The following is a 22,391-nucleotide window of genomic DNA, read 5'->3' as shown; positions in this document are numbered from 1 at the left end:
ACTCCTGGGGCTAAATTCTGGCTCCGGTCACATGCATGCTCCTCTCATTGATGTCAGTGAGGATTACACACATGTATCAGAGGTCAGAATTTGGCAGTTGAGGCTAAATTTTCAAGGAAAATGTATCAAAACAAATCTGTGTATCAGTAGAATCACATTTTTGTCTTCCATGCAGTACTCCAGGAATAATCCTAGTAATGACCAGCACTGCAGATAAAACTTTTTTCTTTCTGAATTGTATGGGAATGGCGTGTCAGAAATTTTTGTTTAACTAATAGGTTCGTCATTTTATTTATGCTTTGTAATTCACACTTTAGAACTGAAAACTTGTCATTTCTAATAGTGTAGAAGACGGTTAGGCACCACACTTTAGTAATTTATGTTAGAAAATACACCACATCTTTCGAAAGGGAAAAGAGAACACTGATCTGCAATTTGTTAAGATCCAGTGCTAATCACAAATGTGTGTTTGGGTAGTCTAACAATTAAGTATCTGAAATAAAAGGTTAATAGGTTATATCATACAAAACTAGAACCAAAAAAAATATTTTTATTATGGAGATTTTTAATGTATAGTTTGGGACATAGCTCATATTTGGGTTTGTGTTACTAACCAGACATTAAAAGAAATAATGGCTAGTATTCGTATTATGTTTAAGTTATAGTGTGTTACATTAATAAAGTTTTTTTAGTATATAGGTTTTTATTCTTGGCTTTTAAACAGAAATGAGGTACAGTACACTTCTTTCAATGTTTATAATGTCTAACTGCTGCTGGACGTTAAGAAGTATCAATTTTGTTCTTAGTTGCTGCAGATAATGACAATATCATACCAAATTATTTTGTATTTTTTGTAGGACTGGGAAACAGAAAATCATGACTGGTATTGTTTTGAATGCCATTTGCCTGGAGAGGTGTTGATATGTGACCTGTGTTTTCGTGTGTATCATTCCAAGTGTTTGTCTGATGAGTTCAGGCTTAGAGACAGCAGTAGTCACTGGCAGTGCCCAGTTTGCAGGGTGAGTACCTATGAGCTTTAATGTGCTGCTTAGAGGGTTGATATTCATTAATAGTTTCATTAAGGTGGCACAGATGGTCTGGCCAGGTTAATGGATTAAGTATTGCCTATCGAAACAATGATACATACATAGCGTACCTGTACAAAGATTCCAAAATACTGTGCATATAGATGACTGCTTTTTTGAAGATCCTTTGAAGGAAGTTTGTATAACACTTAGACAAATATAATGCTTCCTCACTATAAGCCTTTCTGGTATTTCTGAATGCTACTGTGGTTTTCAGCACTAAGAAGTTAATTCGTTCTGTGTAAGCATCTTGCTATGAAATATTTAATCCATGCACTTCCTACAAAGTCCTTATAGGAAGATTTCACTGTATTTAGACAAAACTTCTATATCTTCAGTACTACCCTTTTTGTGCCCATTAAATATTTTGAATTGCACCCTGTCCACTTTTATCAGATCCTGAGGTAGCTTCTGCTATTGTTGATAAATGATCTGTGGGAAGAGGGAATGGAAATGAAAACTATATCTTTTGGTAAAGACCAAATGGAATAGTCAGGTAGGTATTTAGGTAGCTTTCATAATTCTATATTTTCCCCATTAACTTTTATTTATTTATATGAATGCATACAGTTGGAGTGTATGTAGAAAAGTGTGTATGTATGAGTGTAATGTGAGATTGCAGTGTATTATGGAAATGAGCATATAAAATACTGTTCAAGATGCTATTTATTTTATTGATGGTCATTTTAAATATAGTGTATTTTTCTGAACCATAATGTGAATGTTTGCAGTTTAGTAATCATGTTATTAAGGCTTTTACTCTATTGGAATAAAATTATACATTATAAAAATCAGAGACATACTAGGGCAGCTTTCAAAAATATGGGATGAAATCCTGGCCCTATTGAAGTCAGTGAGAGTGTTCCCATTGGCTTCAGTAGGGCCAGGATTTCACCCATAGCCTCTATATATTACTTTTCTTTTTAAGGTTTTGTCCTTTTGAGCATGGTGGGAGGAGAGTAGTTTTTATGTGCACTACAGGAATGGGCAGGGATGTTGTTTACTTTGCCTAATGGCATGTAGACATGCTATTGTTCATTGGCACCTGGCCTTGAATTATCCAGCTGCATCCCCTTACCGTTAGTATTCCTGCATACGCTCAAGGAGTGGGGCAAAGGGCACATTCTGAGCCTTAATTAAGTGGAGGGGAAAACTACATCTGAATTCTTAAAAGAGGAACTACTGGTGCAGAAAGCATTCAACACTACTATTTGCTCTGTGGCATTGGGATGCTGAAAGCAAGATTAGATTCCCTAGATGTAGGTTTGGAACCAGATCTTGTACAGCGAGCCAACCCAGAGATGGTCTCTGCTGCCAGGGATGTGGGTGTCCACTCTCTTTACGCTGCAGAGAAGCTGTTGGAGGCCACATAGTTATTAGGGTTGCTTTTTTTTTTAAAGTCAAGCATATTTCTCTTACTTGTGACTTGACAGTCATCCAGATGCTAATTGTAAAAAAGCAACACCTTCTGATTCATTGAGTCAGGGCATACTGAAAGCTACAGGCTTCTGGAAGTGTAAGGTAACCAAGTCAGCACAAATAAGGGAGTGAAATGGAAAGAAAGGAAGTGGGAGGGAAGGACGAGTAAGAGTAATAAAAAATAAAAGCATGTTAATACTTTCCATATGAACATACAGAGTATATCCCAAAAATGGCACCTGTGTGGCATTTGCCTGTAGAGGACAATATATTCTGCTTTCTTAGCATTTAATTTCACCACTCAGGGGAATGCAACCCAGAGCAATCCTACAATCCTTGGAATTTTTAAATAGATCTTTTAAATCACTGTTGATGCACATAACAAACACACACATAACTCACAGATGCAGTTAAAATTAGATATGCTGGACCAAATCCCAAACTCCGCTCCAGACTGAGGTTGTTTTAAATTACAACTGAGGACCAGGAGAGTACAATGACTTAAAGCCATTTTCTTCCCCCTTTCATCTGCTGTGATATGACCACTGTCGCATCAGAGGATCTTATTCACTATCCAGTGTATACAAATAGATGGGGTAGCTAGTTTTGAGATAAATTTTACTTTAATCCTAGAATCTTGAATTCCATTAGTTTAAGCTGATGATTTTAAACAAACATTTACCTTGAAGAAAATATTTTGAAACTCATCCTCTCTTCTATGAGTGATGTGCCCTTGTGCCTACTGGTCCATTTTTTATTTCCTTGAGAACACATTTATTGGCCTTTGTGATTCATTCATTTTCTGACCCATTTCTGCAAGTGACCTTGCAGCTCACTCACTGGCCACAGGTGACTATCAGCCTCTTTCACAAAAGACTTCCATTTTGTACTATGAATACCACTTCCTCCCCTCAACAGCACTGCTTGCTTGCTTTCTGCTTAACCAGACTTGCTTCCCACCCATCTCAGTTCTGCAGCAGTGGACTAGTGGGTCCTCAGGAGGCAAGAGGGAGATTTGAATTGCTGTCCAGTCCCACACACCTGGCCACAGGTTTGGGAGCTGTTCTGTATTTTACGGCCATCTCCAGCAGGTGACTCTCTATTCTAATTTTATTTTAAAAGAGACAGAGAGAGAGCATCCTCAAAATCATAATAGTTTAGGGTGTCTTGGTTGATGTCCAAAAGACATAACAGAGCTTAACTCTCTTGTGAAAGGGCAGAGGAATTTACTTTCCATTGTCAGCAGTAAATGTATACATACAAGAAAAATATTAGCTGGTACAAAAAATATGCGTGTCTAATAATATTTCACTCTAATGCCAGTGCACAGAATCTTTCACATCCAAAGATCTCACAGCTCTTTAGAAAGGAGAAAGGAAAGTGTGTTTTGAAACAGAATATATTGGAGAAATACTCTAAGAACACTTCATTCTTATTAAAAGGTTTCCCATGTAATGCTGCCCAGGTCACCAAGTTTTTGGACTGTTCATCACATGGTTGCTGGGTGTGATATTTCAGTTGCCCGATACAGCTTTATTTTGCTCACCTGCTTGCTCCAGCAACATTTTACAAAGTACACTGTCAAGGATATTCATAATTTTAAAATATTTTTCCCTCCACAATGTTTATTAAGCTCTTTGGAAGCATGGCTCTGAAATTTGTTTCCTTCCATTGAGTGCTGAGCTTCTGGCTCTTTTGTTTTTAAAGGACCAGTGTGAATATTTGGGGTAATATTGCATAGCTTTCAGCACCGGTAAGAGAGTACAGAGTCAAGCATAGGTTCAAATCCAGTCCAGGTTGGTAGTGACTGGAAATTGTCACTGACTGCTGACTAATTGTTGCTTTATGTTGGTGCTCTCAGCCCAGTTTCTGGTAGATAGGTAACAACAGAGAAACGCTATCAAATGGGTGTGAAGATCAGATAGTCTTTCACCGGTATCAAAATGGTCCCTCGAGGACATGGTAAAGGCAGATTGGTGAGTCAGTAGGGGAAATGGGAAGATTGCAGTGGTGTTGCTTCTTGTTGGGTGGATAAAAGAAAGAATTTCATTTTCCACTGCTGTTAATTTGGCACCTATTAGAGGAACTAAAAAAGAAAATAATACCAGAAAAAGTACTGGTTTCAGAGTAGCAGCCGTGTTAGTCTGTATTCGCAAAAAGAAAAGGAGTACTTGTGGCACCTTAGAGACTAACAAATTTATTAGAGCATAAGCTTTCGTGAGCTACAGCTCACTTCATCGGATGGCTCTAATAAATTTGTTAGTCTCTAAGGTGCCACAAGTACTCCTTTTCTTTTTGAGAAAAAGTACTGAATCATTTGTTTTGGAAAAACTGATACATGCAAAGATTTGCATGGACTTCATAAGTAGAAATAAAAACAGGTCAACTTTTGAGTGTTACCAACTGTGATCATGTCCATTTAAGATTTTCTTAAGAAACAAAAAGAAGATGAACAGGAGTACTTGTGCCACCTTAGAGACTAAAAAATTGATTATAGCATAAGCTTTCATGGGCTACAGCCCACTAAGGCAGGGTGATTCAAGGCAGTAACATGTCCCATTTTCACACCCACACACCCACCTCAGGGCAAGATTTGGCTTCATCTAGATCCTAGTGCATTCTTGTTCAGCTCATCATTATAATTTGTATCTTTCATCCAAGGGCTTTCAAACAATTACGACTTGCAGCCGCTCAGTGAGGTAGGTAAGTATCTTTATACAGGGGTAATGAGCACAGAGAGTTTAAGATACTAAAAACTACAATGATCTATATTCTGTATATTTTAGTGCTCAGTAGTGTGAAGCAGTTCATGGAATATATAGAAAGTTGTCCCCATTGTTAACAATCTACCCATAGACATAGTATGTTGAGTAGAGGGGCACACACAGTACAGAGGGTTAGAGGGACAGAAGGATGAGGGTTATAACAGTACAATGGTTCAGTTGTTCAGGTTTGTTTTGTGCAGATTATGGTGGTCACTCAAGATATTTTGTTTAATATAAAATAAGATAGATGAAGAGCCAAAATGGAGAATACTATTGTTTCATTTATTGTGGGCATCATGGAAGAGAAGAGTTCTCATGATTTTAAAAGGTAACTGCCTGGCTGACAGGATATGGAAGGCATTCTCTATGTAGGGGTTGGAATGATTGGACAAGTGGAGCAGGGAGGCAACTCAATTGGAGATGACACTGGGTAAGTATAATTAAGGCTATGGTTTAGTCACAGGTATTTTTAGTAAAAGTCATGGATAGGTCACAGGCAGTAAACAAAAATTCACGGCCCATGACCTGTTCATGACTCATACTATATACCCCTGACTAAATCTTGCGGGGGGGGGTAGCCTGGGGGTGACGCGGATGCTGGAGGAGACAGGTGGCAGCGCGCGGCCTGGGATCCCTGGTGGGGGTGGGAGGGCTGGCAGGATCCCTATCCGGCTCCTCACAGCTCCCTGGAAGCAGCGACATGTCCCTCCCTCAGCTCCTAGCTCCACACACTGTCCCCGCCCCAAACACCAGCTCCGCAGCTTTGATTGGCTGGGAATCACAGCTAATGGGAGCTGTAGGGGCAGTGCCTGTGGGCGGAGACAGCATACAGAGCTAGGAGCTGAGAGGGAAGGACATGTTTCCGCTTCTGGGGAGCTGCTCCTCCCCCCCAAGGTAAGAGCCGCCCAGAGCTCTTACCCCCTCCTGCGCCCGAGCCCTGAGCCCCCTCCCACATGCACCCAAATTCCTGTCGCTGCTGGGGGCAGGGAGGAGGGCAGTGGCCTGAAACTGTCCCAGCAGCGGCCAGCCACACCAGGTGCTGCAGAAGTCACAGAGGTCCTGGAAAGTCACAGAATCCAGGACCTCTGTGACATACTCTCAGCCTTAAGTATAATACAGAGTTCAGGGACTTGCCAAATCAGTGACAGAACTGCAAAGAGATCTCAGGAGCCCTGACTCCCAGCCCCTGCCATGTGTGCCCTACTCACATCAGATCTTAAACTTCACTCCATAGGATCCCAAAGCATTTTACAAATATAAACTGATTTACAGATTAAAGAGCAGCATTTTCGAAACACTCAAGTCCCATATTTAAAAGTGACTTATAAATCATGGACACACAAGCAAGGAGCCAGACTAGAACCTTGGTCCTTTTCTCCCAAAGCACATGCATCTTCTGCATGAGACCTCCTGTACTAGAGTCTTCCCACATACACATATATGCAGTATATACATACACACTAACAAAGCCAACTCTTTACAGTATTATGGGATCACAAGGCAAGGTGGCATGGCAGCAAAATAACTTCATAAATTGGCACGACGGAGGGCCTGATGCAACTCCAAATGAGGCCAGTGTAGGGATTCCCCCTGGACTTCAGGTGGGAGTTGGATCAGGCCATAATAAACTGCTCTTGAGAAGCTTGGTACTTAAACAGAAGGTCTGTTGCCAGGCAGGGAAGGTTCGCACTAGCGGAGGTGTGGGAAGGGTTATAGAGTGTACTTCCTCACTGCACTCTGCCTGGCTCTTCCAACTTCAAAAGTACACAAATTCATATTTTTTTCTCACCCCAAAAAATGAGAGATTAAAAGAGCGCTTGGTCTGATTCTCATTTACACTGAGATCCCTTTATACTGTGTTGTCTATGTGAAATGGTCCTTAAAGTGGATGTGATTATAATTTACTCTTATTCCTTTGCACTGCCAAAGCAATGTAATTGAGTTTCAGTATGACTGAGAATCAGGCCCCAGATCTAACATTATCCATCCTCTTGCTTTAAGTAGCTTGAGTTGGACTACTCTAAAAATATTTTGAGTATTTAGAAGTACTAATTTTGCATGTTAGCATAAGTATATGTAATAGCTTTTTTAAATGATAGGAAGACATTTTTAAAAAAAGAACAGGAGTACTAGTGGTACCTTAGAGACTAACAAGTTTATTTGAGCATAAGCATAAGCTTTCAGTGACACCTTTTCCCAACATGGCTTCCAAACTAAGCATGAGCAACAAATATCTGATGAAGGGAAAATCTTTGTAGAAAAGTAAAAGAAAAGTCTTGATTATAATTTAGTTTATTAAAGAGGTGATTGGAAGTTGTACAGCCAGGAGACTAAACCGACAGTAAAAAAGCCATTTTGCTGGCTCCTTGGCTTTCATTACTTAAAATCTCAAAAGTAATGAATTTTAGACGTCAAAACTGCAAATAAGATTTTTCCTAAAATAAACCAGTGTAGAGAATTGGGGAGAAGTGGATAGATCCTGGCCAAATTGGCTAATTAATTATGGTACTGTAGTTTTCATCACCACTTGTGATTAACAGCAAAGCCAGATATCTGTCTTTTATTAAAGGCTTAGGTATCAGACTACAACCCATTTATCTTATATATTCTCTCTACAAATCTGTCCTGCAGACCAACGCATGAAAAAATATTCATATTAATTTGGGGATATTTTCTGCAGATGATGAATTCAAGACTATGCCAGGAAGGGAAATATAGAGAGAGACTGGGCTAGGCAAGTGAATTTTATTGTGTCCTAATGAGTTTCAGTCTATTCAAATGCAGTGTCATTAGAAGCACACACATTGCACTCTATTGCTTATTTAAAACCTTAAAATGACATCAGCTAGTTCACAGTTATCTTTTAATGCTCATTTAGGTTTCCATGGAGTCGAACTGTTATGTTTTATGTAAGATAGCAGTTGAGATGCATTTAAACAGATTGGGTAGTCTCATAGCAAGTAAAATTGAACATGGAGATATGTACAGTAATGCACATTGACAAAATAAATGCAGTTGAGCTCTAAAGATGAAATTCACCTCCATACAGAGGCTAGAAAAAAGCCTATGCACCACTTAAGTCCTGAACATAGGGCTTAGGTATAACATGAGTGCTAGACTATCCTTGGGCTGGCCCTCTGCACAGTGGTGAATTTCATCCCATGTCTGCAGTCTTGTGTGAGGAAAAATGCTTAAGTGTTGATATGGCTAGCACAATGAAGATGTATGTTTAGTATATAGTAGCAATTAAAACTTTAGTATTTAGGCTGCTGAGATGTATTATAAAGATGTGAGCCCAATTCTTTAAGGATATCCATCTGGTTAAACAATGGTATGCATGCTTTCATCTGGAGTACTGTAGCCAACTTTGGTCCCTTCACTTTAAGAAAGATATAGTGGACGTTGTATAAGTCCTGAGAAGAGCAGGTTATGAACTTGCCATAATAGAAAAGCCTATAGTTGGCTGACAATACATTTCAGAAGGAGTAAAGGCAAAATGAGACTCAATCAAATATTGTCCATTTTTTAACCTTAAAGTGCAAGGGTTTTGGCCTTAAAAGTGTAATTATAAAAAGTAAATATGTAAAAATGGTGCTGATCTGCTCCCTTGGTATATTCAGGGTCATCCCTTAAATCTCCAGTGAGAGAAATACGATATTATAAATTTTTCCCGTTAGCTTTTGCAGAGCCAGCTTAGCTAAGAAGGTGTGAATTGGATTCTGTTCCTTTTTGTGCATCACAAAGAGTATTATTTGCAAGGGCTTGTCTACACTGGCAGTTAACTGTGCTGCAACTTTCTCGCTCAGGGGTGTGAAAAAACACATCCCTGAGCACAGCAAGTTTCAGCGCTGTAAAGTGCCTGTCTAAATAGTGCCCCAGTGCTGGCATTGCTAGCTACGCCCCTCATTGAGTTTTCTTAGAGCGCTGGGTTTTTTTAGTGCGCCGAAACCACACAAGGCATGTTAAAGCGCTGCCAGTGTAGACTAGCCCTAAGTTCCAATCAGTTGCATCTTTGCAAACCTTATTAAAGACCATGCTTTGCACAGGTGTCACTGAAGTCATAATTTGAAGACCTGGAGGTTACAGAGATGTAACTTTGAGCCTAATTTAGTCTTTCATCTTCATAGTGGTGACAATGAAATGCATGAGAAGGTAAGAACTCAACCTAACACTCAGTCACCAGGCTGAGTATTCAAGGCTGGAAGGTAGGGAAAAACAAAACCAAAGAAATCCTTTTTGCTTGTGAAGTGATCATATGGAAATCACTGAGTGATAATAAACATGGAACCCCACATTGCTGCTTTTACGGTCTCTTTTCAGCACAGAACTGCACTTTAAATGTGGAAGACCTACAGGAGGCCGGGAAAAGAGCAAAGAGGAGCTATCACTTTACTCATAGTTGTAGTGACAATACTATACTTTAATTCATGCTAAACAGTTTCTGCTTGCCTAGTAAGCATATCATTTGCAGCTGTTATGGGCATTTTTATTTTTTTTTAAGCTTTCTTCCTGTCTTTCGGTAGATAGATAGTAATACCTTGCTGATAAGTTGACCATTAAATAATAAGTTGTAATTTTACTCTGATCCTAGCCTTTCTTCATTACTTCATTTTATTAAGACAAAGTAATTCTGCACTTTTTTTGTGTGAGAGCATTTGAGGAGGCATTAAGAACACAATAAATGGAAATTAAGCACCTAATTCTTCTGTAACTGAAGTCGTCAGCAAAGTACATAATTCATGTATCACCATGATGCTTTGACTGTTACTCTTGTGCATTAGCAGTACCAATTTTGAAGAAGAGATTTTCCTTAACTAATTATATTATTTAATCTGAGGCAAATGTACCTTTTTAAAATCTTTGTAATACAGAAGGTTGCTGTTGTGGTTTTTTTAAGTCAGATTTTTAAAAAATAGTTGACTGGGGTTTTTTTTTAAACAGAGCATTAAGAAGAAAAACACAAGCAAGCAAGAGATGAGCACATACTTGCGATTCATTGTCTCTCGTATGAAGGAGCGGGTGAGTCTGAAAGAATGTCGCTTTTCCAAGGCGGTGGTTTGCATAGAGAGGGTAGTAGAGAGTTGGGAAATGTTTCTGATGTCCCCTTTTTAAATATGTTGTATTCAATTAGGGGCATATTATGGTCACCCCATGCATAAGTGTGCAAGGGAGCGGGGAACACAAAGAGCCATTCCTTCTTACACATCCTCCTGTGGAATGGTTTGTGGTTTGTGTTTGTGTACAGCCCATGGCCCAGTATACAGATTATTCATACTTCTGGCTGGAATAGCCTGTGCAAGGACCCCACACCTCCAGGGGAATGGACTCTTTTCAGATATTACAGAGACACAAAATCAAGGTGAAACACTCCTTTCCCTTTCTCCACCTCTGGCATGCGATTGTATGGCTCCCTGTTCCTTATATGAAGTACTTAAATTAATGTAACATGAAATAATTATTTTTCACATACTGTCTCTTGGTTCTTTCAGGCTATCGATCTAAACAAGAAGGGGAAGGACAACAAGCACCCAATGTATAGGAGGCTGGTGCACTCAGCTGTTGATGTTCCTACTATACAAGAAGTACAGTCACATACTTTCTGATTTCCTAAGCGAAATTTTGTTCTGTCTTTAAAAGTGAAGCCAGAATGTTATGAACCAAAGTACTAATTCTTGTTATTTAATTCTTTCCATGCTCGTTTCTGCTGTGGCTTCTGTCATAAGCATTTAACATTTCAAACTTGGGTGGCTAAAGTTTAGGCACCCAAATCCTTATATCAGCACCTAAAAATGTGCCTGATTTCCAGAGGCACAGAGCACCCTCAGTTCCAGTTGATTTTAATGGGAGATATGGATGTTCGGCACCTCTGAAAAATCAGGCTATTTATTTAGTTGCCTAAAGATGGATTTGGGTACCTAAAGTTAGGCATCTAAATTTGAAAATCTGGCTAATAAGTAAAATGGCAAATGAAACAAGCCATAAGAACATATTTGACCAAATATTCCATTTTTTTCTTGTTAAAGCAGTTACAGACATCTGCTTTCCAAACATCATGATTCATAAAATGCCAAACATTTTGGTTGATCACAAATAGCAGGAATGACTTGAACACCTTTTATGTTAATTTCTTCTAAAATTAAAATACTGGTTAATATATAATCCTTTCTCTGTAAGGTGATTATGTTCATGAGTTATGAAATCAAAGGAGATGGGGGCTTTCCTTGTAAGGATTAATACTTTACTGAATATTGCATCTAAAATTATATGATACATTGTGCTACTTGTAGATATTTTTATTTATTTTTTTAATTGTAGATTTGGGGGTTCTTGATTTTCAATATTATAAAATAGAATTTAGTGTTGCTTGAAACATGAAATCACACTTGCACTAACATTTTTTGGTGAAACTACCACCAGTTGCACTCCTCCAGAGGTGGAAGTTGCCAGAGTAGACAGTTTGGACATTTTAGCACCAGGTGATCTAGATTTGCTCAGAGCAGGTTTGGTTGATGCTGGCAAAAATCCCAGAAATTGACAGAACTTTGTCTATGCTAGAATTTTCATAGGTGCTATCACCAGGGCAGTGCAACTGACAGTCGCACAAATAAGAATGTTTTACTAGTGTGGAGAAGGCCATAGCATGCTCAACTTGGGCAGGACTAGAAAAATTCACAATGTGACTCAGTGCAAACCTCTGTTATGGTTTAAAGTTATGGGCTTTGAAAGTTAATCCTTTGAGAAAATGGTGACTGCAACATGAGGCCCTTAGAAAAGTATATGAGAGCTCAACATAGAATTGAAACGAAGATGAAATGCTGGATTGAAACTAAGATGCAAAGCACTGTCCCACAGGGAGCAAATCTTTGAGCAAATGCTGTGGGCTATAGTCTATTCTGTTACACACCATGGGAGTGAATGGGATTACTCCAGATTTACTTGCTATAACTGAGAAAAATTCCCCTCCTTTAATTAAGTTAATTTTAAAGCACCTCTTGGTACCTGAGAACTGCACCTACTGAAATTTGGACAGGTAGGGTGCCACAGACTAATCCTGGAAGTGTTATAAGTACGTTTGTGAGCCATAGCAATATCAATAACTCACCTTGTCTGCTTAATACATATTATTGTATGAGCTTGTGTGCATAATACGAACAAGTCACTCTGCCAGTAGTTTTCATAGTTCTATATTTTGCTTTGTGTAGAAAGTAAATGAAGGAAAATACAGGAGTTATGAGGAGTTCAAAGCAGATGCTCAGCTGCTTCTACACAACACAGTGATTTTCTATGGAGGTAGAGTATTACATGTAATATTTTTCCCATTAATTTGATTTAGGAAATAGATCTCAGTGTCTTTACTCTTAGGAAACTGACCACTTTGGATGAGTCTTGGGGACCAGCTAATTAAGAGAGGGTGAGGCCATCTTGAGAGTCTGGGCTACTAGAAGAGCGGTTGTGTTAGTACTCATTTCTACAGTGGGACCCAGCCTCCCTCATTTCCCCTAAACCTGGTACTGCCTTCTCTGCAGCTGGCCTCCTCAATGGGAGCACCTCTACCCCCTTACCAATCTATTCCTGCTTCAGCCTAGGAAGCTGTAAGGGGAAAACAGTGACGTCTGAGGAGTGGGATCCCAGAGCAGCTCCATGCTGAATAGCAGGCCAGTTGCTAAGAATATCGCCAGGGAGAGCAGTGCTGACTACCTGTTTAGTCTCTGGCCGTTTACAGAACGCATACAGTCTTCAAATGGCCATAGCTATGGGCGGACTTCTTTTGAAGAAGTTAAGAAAGAATTGCTCCAGAACAAGTCACAAGCCAGGTGCAGTGTCAGGGCAAGTATACTTTCCCTTGGTACATTTACTGAGGATATATTTGCTGATCCATTGGGTTCTAAGAGTTAAGTCCCAGGTTTGCAAAGGCACCTAACTCCCACTGATTTCAAAGGAAGTTAGGAGCCTAAATACCTTTGAGGATCTGGGCCTAAGAATTCTCAGGGAATTAAGTATTGTGTTTAATACAGACATCTAGTTTGCAGTCATGGAAAAGTTAAAATGTGTTGAGAGAATATTTGATGCAGTGAGACAATGTAATTGCCCTTATATAAATCCGTGGTATGCCGACATCTTGAATACTGTGTATGGATGTGGTCCCCTCATCTCAAAAAAGATATACTGGCATTAGAAAAGGTTCAGAAAAGGGCAACTAAAATGATTAGGAGTTTGGAACGAGTCCCATACAAGTGAGATTAAAGAGCCTAGGGCTTTTCAGCTTGGAAAAGAGGAGACTAAGGGGGGATATGATAGAAGTATATAAAATCATGAGTGGTGTGGAGAAAGTGAATAAGGAAAAGTTATTTACTTGTTCCCATAATATAAGAACTAGGGGCCACCAAATGAAATTAATGGGTAGCAGGTTTAAAACAAATAATAGGAAGTTCTTCTTCACTCAGCACACAGTCAACTGTGGAACTCCTTGCCTGAGGAGGTTGTGAAGGCTAGCACTATAACAGGGTTTAAAAGAGAACTGGATAAATTCATGGAGGTTAAGTCCATTCATGGCTATTAGCCAGGACCAGGATAGGTAAGGAATGGTGTCCCTAGCCTGTGTTTGTGAGAGGGTGGAGATGGATGGCAGGAGAGAGATCACTAGATCATTACCCATTAGGTTCACTCCCTCTGGGGCACCTGGGATTGGCCACTGTCAGTAGACAGGATACTGGGCTGGATGGACCTTCGGTCTGACCCAGTATGGCCATTCTTACGTTGTTATGTTATGTTAATTGGAAGTAAAAGCACCACAAGGGGTAGTTTCTGGTATTGACCCATCTAAACTGCATGCTGTAATCCTCTAAGAGACAGTTGTGTTTCTATAAGGATACTGTAGCAAAGAGCGTTTTAGAACAACTGCAGCAGTTGGGCTGGGGCATTCATGTTTAAAAAAGAAAGTGAAGCATGTAGATTGTTAATGGTGGCCCATCCCTCAATCCACTTCTAAAGATGCTTACATACCATGTTAGCTAGTTTAAAAGTCCCCAGTAATATTTATATATGTACAAATGGACATGATGGGGGTTATGAGTTAGAGAAATAGAGTTGATGGTTGGAAATTTAATAGGAGAAATGTTAGCTAAGATACTGAATGAGGTTTTTTTAAAGCATATATTTATAGCATGAAAGGCATTGTGACGGCGATTGCAAGTCTTTGAGCAATGTTCTTATATTGTTGTTATTGATGGTAATTATTTTTAATTTACAGTGGACAGTGAACAAGCTGATATAGCTAGGATGCTTTACAAAGACACATGCCATGAGGTAACTACTATCTAGTAAATGAGATGAAAGAAATGATTTGGTACAGATGAAACCATTTGGTATAAAATAGTGTCCTATTGAGTTTCTAAAATGACAATTTCTTTCTTCTTCTAAGTTTCCCCTAAAAGCAAGGAAATAATGTGGAACATTTATTATTAACTTTCCCAAATTAAACTTTTTCACAGTGAATTCCTAATTCCTTTTCCTTTTGTTCTGCATAGCCAGAGTTTTATATCTCTCACACACACAGAACAGCTTTATTGCAATTTATTATCATATTCCTTTGCTTACTGAACTAAGTTCTTCATAATTGGGAGGACATGATTAGTCAATGGAAAGGAGAAATCAGGAGTAAAGTTTTAGTTTCCAAATAATATATAAACACATGTTTAGACCAGAAATGGTCAGTCTTATCTGATTTAATTCAAACCCAAAGCCAAATTCTGACTGATTTCCAAGATGATCAATTGAAAAATTGAATGAGACAGGAAAGTTGTGTTCAGGACAGCTGACAGTTTGCTCAGCCTTCATAATCAACTAATTTCAGTGCTTTCAGAGTGTGCTTTAAATATGCTAATTGTCCTTGTGCTGTGTATAATCTTTAAAAATAAATTAAAGTTCCATTAGCATTATTTTTGTAAAAAAAAAAAATGTTTCTGTGTTAAGGCCAAAATTTCTGCCACTCTCAACTTGCCACTATCTTTATGACTATAACTAACTGATTGCACAAAATTGAACTGATTCCACAAAATTAGCTGGCAGGGCTGAACATTTGACCTTAAAAATCTTACTACTTAAGAGTTAATAGCATTGTCACAAAGAAAGTGTTCCATGGGCTGATTTACTTGTTTTTGTTTTTCAGCTGGATGAACTGCAGCTTTGCAAGAACTGTTTCTATTTGTCAAATGCACGTCCTGACAATTGGTTCTGCTACCCTTGTGTATGTTTCTGACACAGATTTTTATTTACTTGCTTTTTAAAAAATAAATACTTTCAGTTCTGGTGGTGTTCATTTCTTGACTATTCTGCTTCAAATAAGCAGAATAAGCTTTTTTAAAATGTACTGTTTAGTCTCTGCACCTCTGATATTTTACACAAGCAAAAACATTAACTGAAATCCAAAGCAATAACAATATGGGAAATAAACTTGGTTATCGGGCAGTTGCATTAGAAATAAGGAGTTTAGAGGAATTAAAGCTCTGTTTCTGGATAAAGCTATGAAGACAAATTTAATTTTTGATGTGCTTAGGAATTCAGTGTACAGTAGACAGACAAATTCTGAAAAGTGTGTAACTTTCTTAATGTCTTTGATCCAAGCAGTATGGCTAGCATAGGAAGATAAGAATGAAAAAGAGCACTAGACATAAAAAGCAACCGTGTTCTTAAGATACTAGCATGGTGTTACACTAAACTTAATATTTGTGGGAAGACTTAATGTAATACTTCAAACCCAATAATAAAGAAAACACTTTTTTTTTTTCCAGATACCTAATCATGAGTTGGTTTGGGCCAAAATGAAAGGTTTTGGGTTTTGGCCAGCCAAAGTCATGCAGAAAGAGGACAATCAGGTCGATGTTCGCTTTTTTGGGCATCACCACCAACGGTAATTTATTAACCCCGTGTGCTGCATGTTATAGACACGCCTCACACAAATTTACTCCGTCCAATCATGTTGTAACATGCTGAACTAGTCACCAGCCTAACTTTGCCATAATTATTTCAGAAAGTTCAAAGTCAGGTGTAAGACATCAGAGGCTGATGAGTGATGCATAGAAGATTCCATTTTCAGAATTGCCATCGGGATGTTCTCTACTGTTTAAAGTAAAAAAGCAAATTAATTCCTATGCACATGACTCTTCACCTCCCAGTAGCCTGTAATAAAGACATTGCATACAAACTAGACACACATTAACTGAGATGTATTTTAGGTGCCTGAACTGCTAACTTTGCACATGTTGTTAGCCAACAAGGTGCATCACAAGTTTACATTTTAGGGATGTAACACATTACAAAGTGTCTTGGTGTTATTGTTAGCATTGTGCCAACAGTCCTCAGGTGGAGCCCAATTTTCAGAAGTTTGTAACTTCAATGAAACAATCCCTTTCACCTAGGGCTTCAGGGGGTTGGGTTGTTCATTTAGGTAACGTTTGGCTATGGCTACTTTGTGAGATTATATAAGAAAAGAGAATAGTACAGCCCCCAATTTTGTTCAAGGGCTATTAATGTGGCTGTTGCTGCTCTGCAGAATGTGCACATCAGTGCTGCTTTTACAGCAGCAATGTGTATATGATTGTAGAGGTGAGGCAACATTTACATTTTGGCTCATTGTTTCTGAGAAAGTAGTACATTTCAATGCATCATGAGGGAGGCTGGAGACTTTTATAGCTGGTTTTTTTTTAGAAGTGTTTATTTTAAGTTGCTTTTTAATTTAACAAGGACTATGTATATTTTCACTTGATTTATCTAGTAAATAATAGAATAGACTATGTCTTAAAACAACTGTCTCCAGCCTCTCCACAAGTGCTTATTATATTACTTCTTTAAAAGGAGATTTTCTAGCAAAGATAAATGAATAAGATCTCTTACTTGCATTTAAATCATGGAATGACTTATATTGAAATCATAAGTACCTTAGCAAAAGCTTCATACCTAAGAAGAGAATCATTTCATTTATATTTTTGGCACCAGGCTCACACAGCTTCACACAGGTGGTGTGTTCTCTTATTAAGTAGATCGATGAAAAACACCTGAAACATAAGTGTATACTGTAAAGAGGAAAATCTGAATAACTTTAGAGACTAAGGAACCTTTCAGATCTCTAAGTCACTGGCAGGAATCCAGTCCAGAACAGTAGGACAAAAAGTAATTACTGTCCGATGGCTGTTCAGTGATTTATACAAAAGGATCGGGTGCGCTGTTCAGTTCCAGATAGATAGCTAGGTAGATGTCCAAATCACAAAAACCGTCAACACAAGAGGCATGAATTTGGCATTCATCTTGAGTTTCAACAAAGAGGCTAAGGACTGAATTGGAATAGAAAGTGCACATGTAGTCGTGGTCTCTCCATGGCCTAATGATGCTCAGCCCCTGTGAAAAACTGGCCATTTTGAGTTAGTTGCTTAAATACACATTTGAAATGTGAACTCTGTCTCCATGGCTGCCAGTTAGCCCAACACTAAATTCATTGGAATATCTCACCCTAAATCTTTTTGAAATGTATATTAACACACTCTTCCTCTTCAGCTTTCTGATTGTGTCTTTAAATTGTCTTTACAAGGGCCTGGATCCCTTCAGAAAACATTCAAGATATCACAGTTAATATCCATCGGTTGCATGTGAAGCGTAGCATGGGCTGGAAAAAAGCATGTGATGAACTGGAACTGCACCAGCGTTTCCTTCGTGATGGGAGATTCTGGAAGTCTAAGAATGAAGATAAAGGTGAGGAGGAGGCAGAATCCAGTATCTCTTCCACCAGCAATGAGCAGGTGAGTACTACTGCAATGCCAACAACTACTATAATTTATTAAATGATGGAAAGGTGACCTGCAATGGAATTTTTTAAAAGTTAGTTTTAAGTTGTGCCCTGTTTACTTCTTTATGATGAGACGAGAAGGCAGGTTACTTTTTTTATTTTAATACTTTAGAAATACCAGGAATATAAAGTTATCAACGTCCCACGTTTTGCTGGGTGACCTCTGGGAAGTCTCAGGGATGTTTATCGGGAACTCTAACACCTTGATTGAATGAGCAAAGGTCCTTAAAGTTAAATAAAGTGTTAAAGAAAACAAAGAATTTAAATTGTCCTACTGAAAATCTCTTCTCCCCACAATGGCTCAGCTTTCGTTCTGTTGACTCTTGTGATGTCACCATTTCACTAGTTCTCCAGACATAGCCATACTGGAGCAGACCCAAGGTCCATCTTGTCCAGTGTCCTGTTCTTGACATTGACAATATCAGATGCTCCAGAGGAAGGTGAAAGAACGTGATACTAAGAACTACCTACATCCTGGCCTGTAATTATTAGAGATTAATTATAACTCTGTCTTGTTATAGATATAAATGTACAATTCCTGTTCGAATCTTGCTAAATTCTTGGCCTACATTCCAAAGTTTAATTACACAGTACAAAATCAGAACATTTTCCAGCCTAGAAAGACCTGAATTTCTAATGTACAAAAACAAGCAGAAAAATGTTTTCCTAAAAACAAAAAAAACAAAAATCTTTCTATCACTCCAGTGAATCCTTATACAGGACTAGAGGTTTGTTCCAGAATGAAGAACCCGTTTGCCTGAGCATACCAATGCCAAATTGCATAAATAGTGTAAATTAAATAAATAATTGTTATTTATTAGAGAATTAATAACACACACACACACACACATGGATTCTACTCACTCCTCAGCTCATGTTATGAGGTCATTATCACTAATTCAGAAAATATATCTGAATGTACATACTCCTTATTTTGGAATTGTATTTGGCTTTGTATGTTGCCTTTCACACTCCAGGTATCTCATGCATTTTACACAGAATGCTATTTATGTTGGCAGCTGAGAACTAGTGTTTCCCAGCATTTGGAATTATTCAACATTCTTTTTAATAATGTTGACAGCTGAAGGTTACTCAGGAACCCAGAGCAAAAAAAGGACGACGTAATCAAAGTGTGGAACCCAAAAAGGAAGTAAGTAGCCTCACGTGGAATGTCTGCCAGTTAAGCAAAACAATGAAAATAAAAACACTTTCAGAATTATGATAGACATCCCTTATTTTCTGTCACATTTTACTTGTTTTATGCTACTATCATTAAAAGTTTGAGTGTCAGCAGGGCGACCTTCTCTGCTGAAGACTATAATGAGATCTGTTTATCTTAAGGTTTTGTATTGGCACTCATCACCATGGTATCCGTGTAAGACCACCACAAGTTTAGCGACAGGTAATAGTCAGATGGTATCATTACAGTTAAAAATCTCCATCACTAGTAAATCAATGTCCCACTGACAACAGTTTCTTTAGGAGCAGCAAACTAGGTTTAATTTTAATAATATATTACATATTTAAAAAACTGTTAGAAGACCATTATTTAGATTGCCAAGTCAAGGACTCAAAAGTTAGGAAATGCCAGTTTTATGGTTACCCACAGAACCTTAATTCTACTCACTTGTACATCCAAACCATGCACTGAAGGATTATCCTAATAGACATGCACAAGAAGGCAGTGGCACTGGCAGCCATAAATCTGGAATTTCCTAATTTGCATTCTTAATAATGTTCCTTTAATGTAGTTTTTATGTGACTTCATAGTTGTTTTGAAAAAAGGAAATAGATTTTAAAAAATCTGTTATGTATGACTGTAAAAACACCCCCAACTTACCTCATCAGCTGGGTTCAAACCCTGACACTTCAGCACAGACTGCTACGAGTACTTGAGCTGCAGAACTAACTACATTAGTTGGCAGCAGCAGAAGTCTGTTGTCCCAGAATAGGGATGGGCTGCTGGGTTCAGAGGATGGTCCAGTGGAGCCTGGCCTGGCTATCTCTCCATCCTTGGGAGATGAAGAGGCTCCTGCCCCATGTGGTGCCTCCAGAGTGGGGGATGGATCACTGAGGCCATGTGGTAGGTATGTATGGGGAGGGGTCCTCTGTTTCTCCAGTTTCTCTACGGTTCCGAGGACAATGTATGCTGCTGTCGCTCCTGCTGCTAAGGCTTTGGCAGCAGTTTGGATGCAGCTCATTAGTATATTGGGGCATTCAATTATTTTGGCAGCCTGCCAAAGTAATCCTGTGGAAATGCAAGTGGGAGAAAGAAAATGGTGATTTCTAACAGTCTACAATTCAGCTAAACTGAACAGAATTTCTTGGGACAAACAAAAGGCACTTCTCAAGCCTAGAGACCGTCTCCCAACCAAATTTGAAATGTCCATTGTAAACAATGAAGATGTTAGAGTTTCTCAAGGAAGGTTCCAATGATATTTTTATATTGAAAGGTGTTAAACAACCTCAATAAACAGGTCACTACCATCTCTCCCTATAATTGTGTGGGTCACCAAATTTTGTCCACTTGATAGAAGCCTGAAGGTTGAATCTACAGGGCACAGATGAACAGAGAGCAGCCCACCTTTGCTTTAATATGGGGAGAGGAATCACAGAAACTACAGGTTACAGCACACAATGCTTCATTGTGGTTTAGGTGGCACCAGTTGGAATATTGTATTCTGGGACATGTAGTGTCAGTGGGCCTCAACTCCAAATGAAAAAGGAGGGCAATCACAGGTTGTAGCTTAGGTATACCGATTTACCTTTTTCTTTGAATGTGCCCAGATCTTGTGCTTATGACATTTGAACTCATGGGCCTGGCTTATGGGCCTGGCTCATGGGCCTGGCTTCACTTATGCCAACCCTACATGGATGTAACACCACAGACTTAAATAAACTACTCCTGATTTATGCCAGTATAAGTGAAAGGAGACCCTGGCCCAGCACGTAGAAATGGAAAACTTGTTCTTGCTCATTTTTGTTCTGCTTTTTGTGTTGCAGAATTGTTTAAAAAAAAACCTGGTCATAACTGGCAGAAAGGTTAGATGTTCTTGTATGTGATTTATATAATATTTTAAACCTGTGTATAAATATATATTGATGCAATATTTAAAATGTATCGTTAGAATGAACAAGGCAGGATATTACCATGACCACCTACATTTTAAGGAAATAATGTACAGTAACTCCTTGCTTAACATTGTAATTATGTTCCTGAAAAATGCTACTTTAAGAGCAACGTTAAGCGAATCCAATTTCCCCATAAGAATTAATGTAAATGGGGGGGGGGAGTTAGGTTCCAGGAAAAAAATTTTCACCAGACAAAAGACTATATATAGGGGGGAGGGGGCTACTACACACACACACACACACACACACACACACACAGAAAAAGTTTGATTGTGAAGCTTGGTTGAGGTAGTGAAGTCAGAGGGTGGAAGAGGGTGGTATATTTCCCAGGGAATGCCTTACTTCTAAATGATGAACTAGCAGTCGGCTGAGCCCTCAAGGGTTAACACATTGTTGTTAATGTAGCCTCATACTCTACAAGGCAGCACGAATGGAGGGAGGAGAGACAGCATGGCAGAGAGAGACAGAGACGCACACTGTGTGTGTATGTGTGTGAGAGAAAGAGAGGCGCGCATTGCCCCTTTAAGTACACTGACCCCACTCTAAGTACATTGCCTTTTTAAGTAGATCAGCAAGTTGAGATAGCAGCTGCTGCTAGCAAGCTCCCCCCGTCCTGAGCCTTGTCATGTCCCGCACCTGCTCTGTGGAGCGGGGACAGAGGGGGACACCCTGACGTTAGCACTCCTCTTCCCCTTCCCCCCTCCCCCCCCGCTCTGCACAGCAAGCAGGAAGCTCCTGGAAGCAGCTCCAAGGCAGAGGGCAGGAGCAGCACATGACAGTGGGGGGCGGGACAGCTGAACAGCCTGGCAATTGATAGCCTGCTGGGCAGCTGCCGCACAGGGAACTTAGGGGAGCGGGGAGCTGATGAGGGGCTTTCAGTCCACCCTGGTTCCAAGCCCCCACCAGCTAGCTCAACAGGCTGTTCTTCCTGAAAGCAGTGGACAAAGCCGGCAGCTGCCAAACAACATTATGAGGGAACATTGCACAACATTAAACAAGCATGTTCTCTAATTGATCAGCAACGAAACAATGTTAACCTGGATGGCGTTAAGTGAGGAGTTACTGTAGAACTATATGAAAAATACAGGGAAAAGTTTAGGCCAGTGCCCTCAAGTTTTATTCATAGTGCAAACTGATACAAAGTCCTAAAAC

General features: G+C 39.2%; 1 protein-coding gene across 40 annotated transcripts in view; it reads left to right on the top strand.

Moving 5' to 3' along the window:
* ZMYND11 (zinc finger MYND-type containing 11) overlaps nt 1-22,391 on the top strand; it is a 160,593-nt gene that overhangs the window by 122,378 nt on the left and 15,824 nt on the right. For 17 of the 40 annotated variants that reach the window (XM_043509612.1, XM_043509622.1, XM_043509599.1 and 14 more), the window contains 10 exons: nt 858-1,019; nt 10,211-10,288; nt 10,759-10,851; nt 12,472-12,559; nt 14,520-14,575; nt 15,438-15,515; nt 16,060-16,178; nt 17,853-18,060; nt 19,189-19,257; nt 21,111-21,149. In XM_043509612.1, the coding sequence (XP_043365547.1) occupies nt 858-1,019; nt 10,211-10,288; nt 10,759-10,851; nt 12,472-12,559; nt 14,520-14,575; nt 15,438-15,515; nt 16,060-16,178; nt 17,853-18,060; nt 19,189-19,257; nt 21,111-21,149 (990 nt within the window). The remainder of the gene's footprint in view (nt 1-857; nt 1,020-10,210; nt 10,289-10,758; nt 10,852-12,471; nt 12,560-14,519; nt 14,576-15,437; nt 15,516-16,059; nt 16,179-17,852; nt 18,061-19,188; nt 19,258-21,110; nt 21,150-22,391) is intronic. The other 23 variants (XM_038390178.2, XM_038390170.2, XM_043509611.1 and 20 more) reach the window with 4 other exon arrangements.

Source organism: Dermochelys coriacea, chromosome 2, assembly GCF_009764565.3.
Source record: "Dermochelys coriacea isolate rDerCor1 chromosome 2, rDerCor1.pri.v4, whole genome shotgun sequence".
NCBI classification, from domain to species: Eukaryota; Metazoa; Chordata; order Testudines; family Dermochelyidae; genus Dermochelys; species Dermochelys coriacea.
The sequence above is the reverse complement of the archived record's forward strand: the minus strand, read 5'-3'. Positions and strand labels throughout refer to the sequence as shown.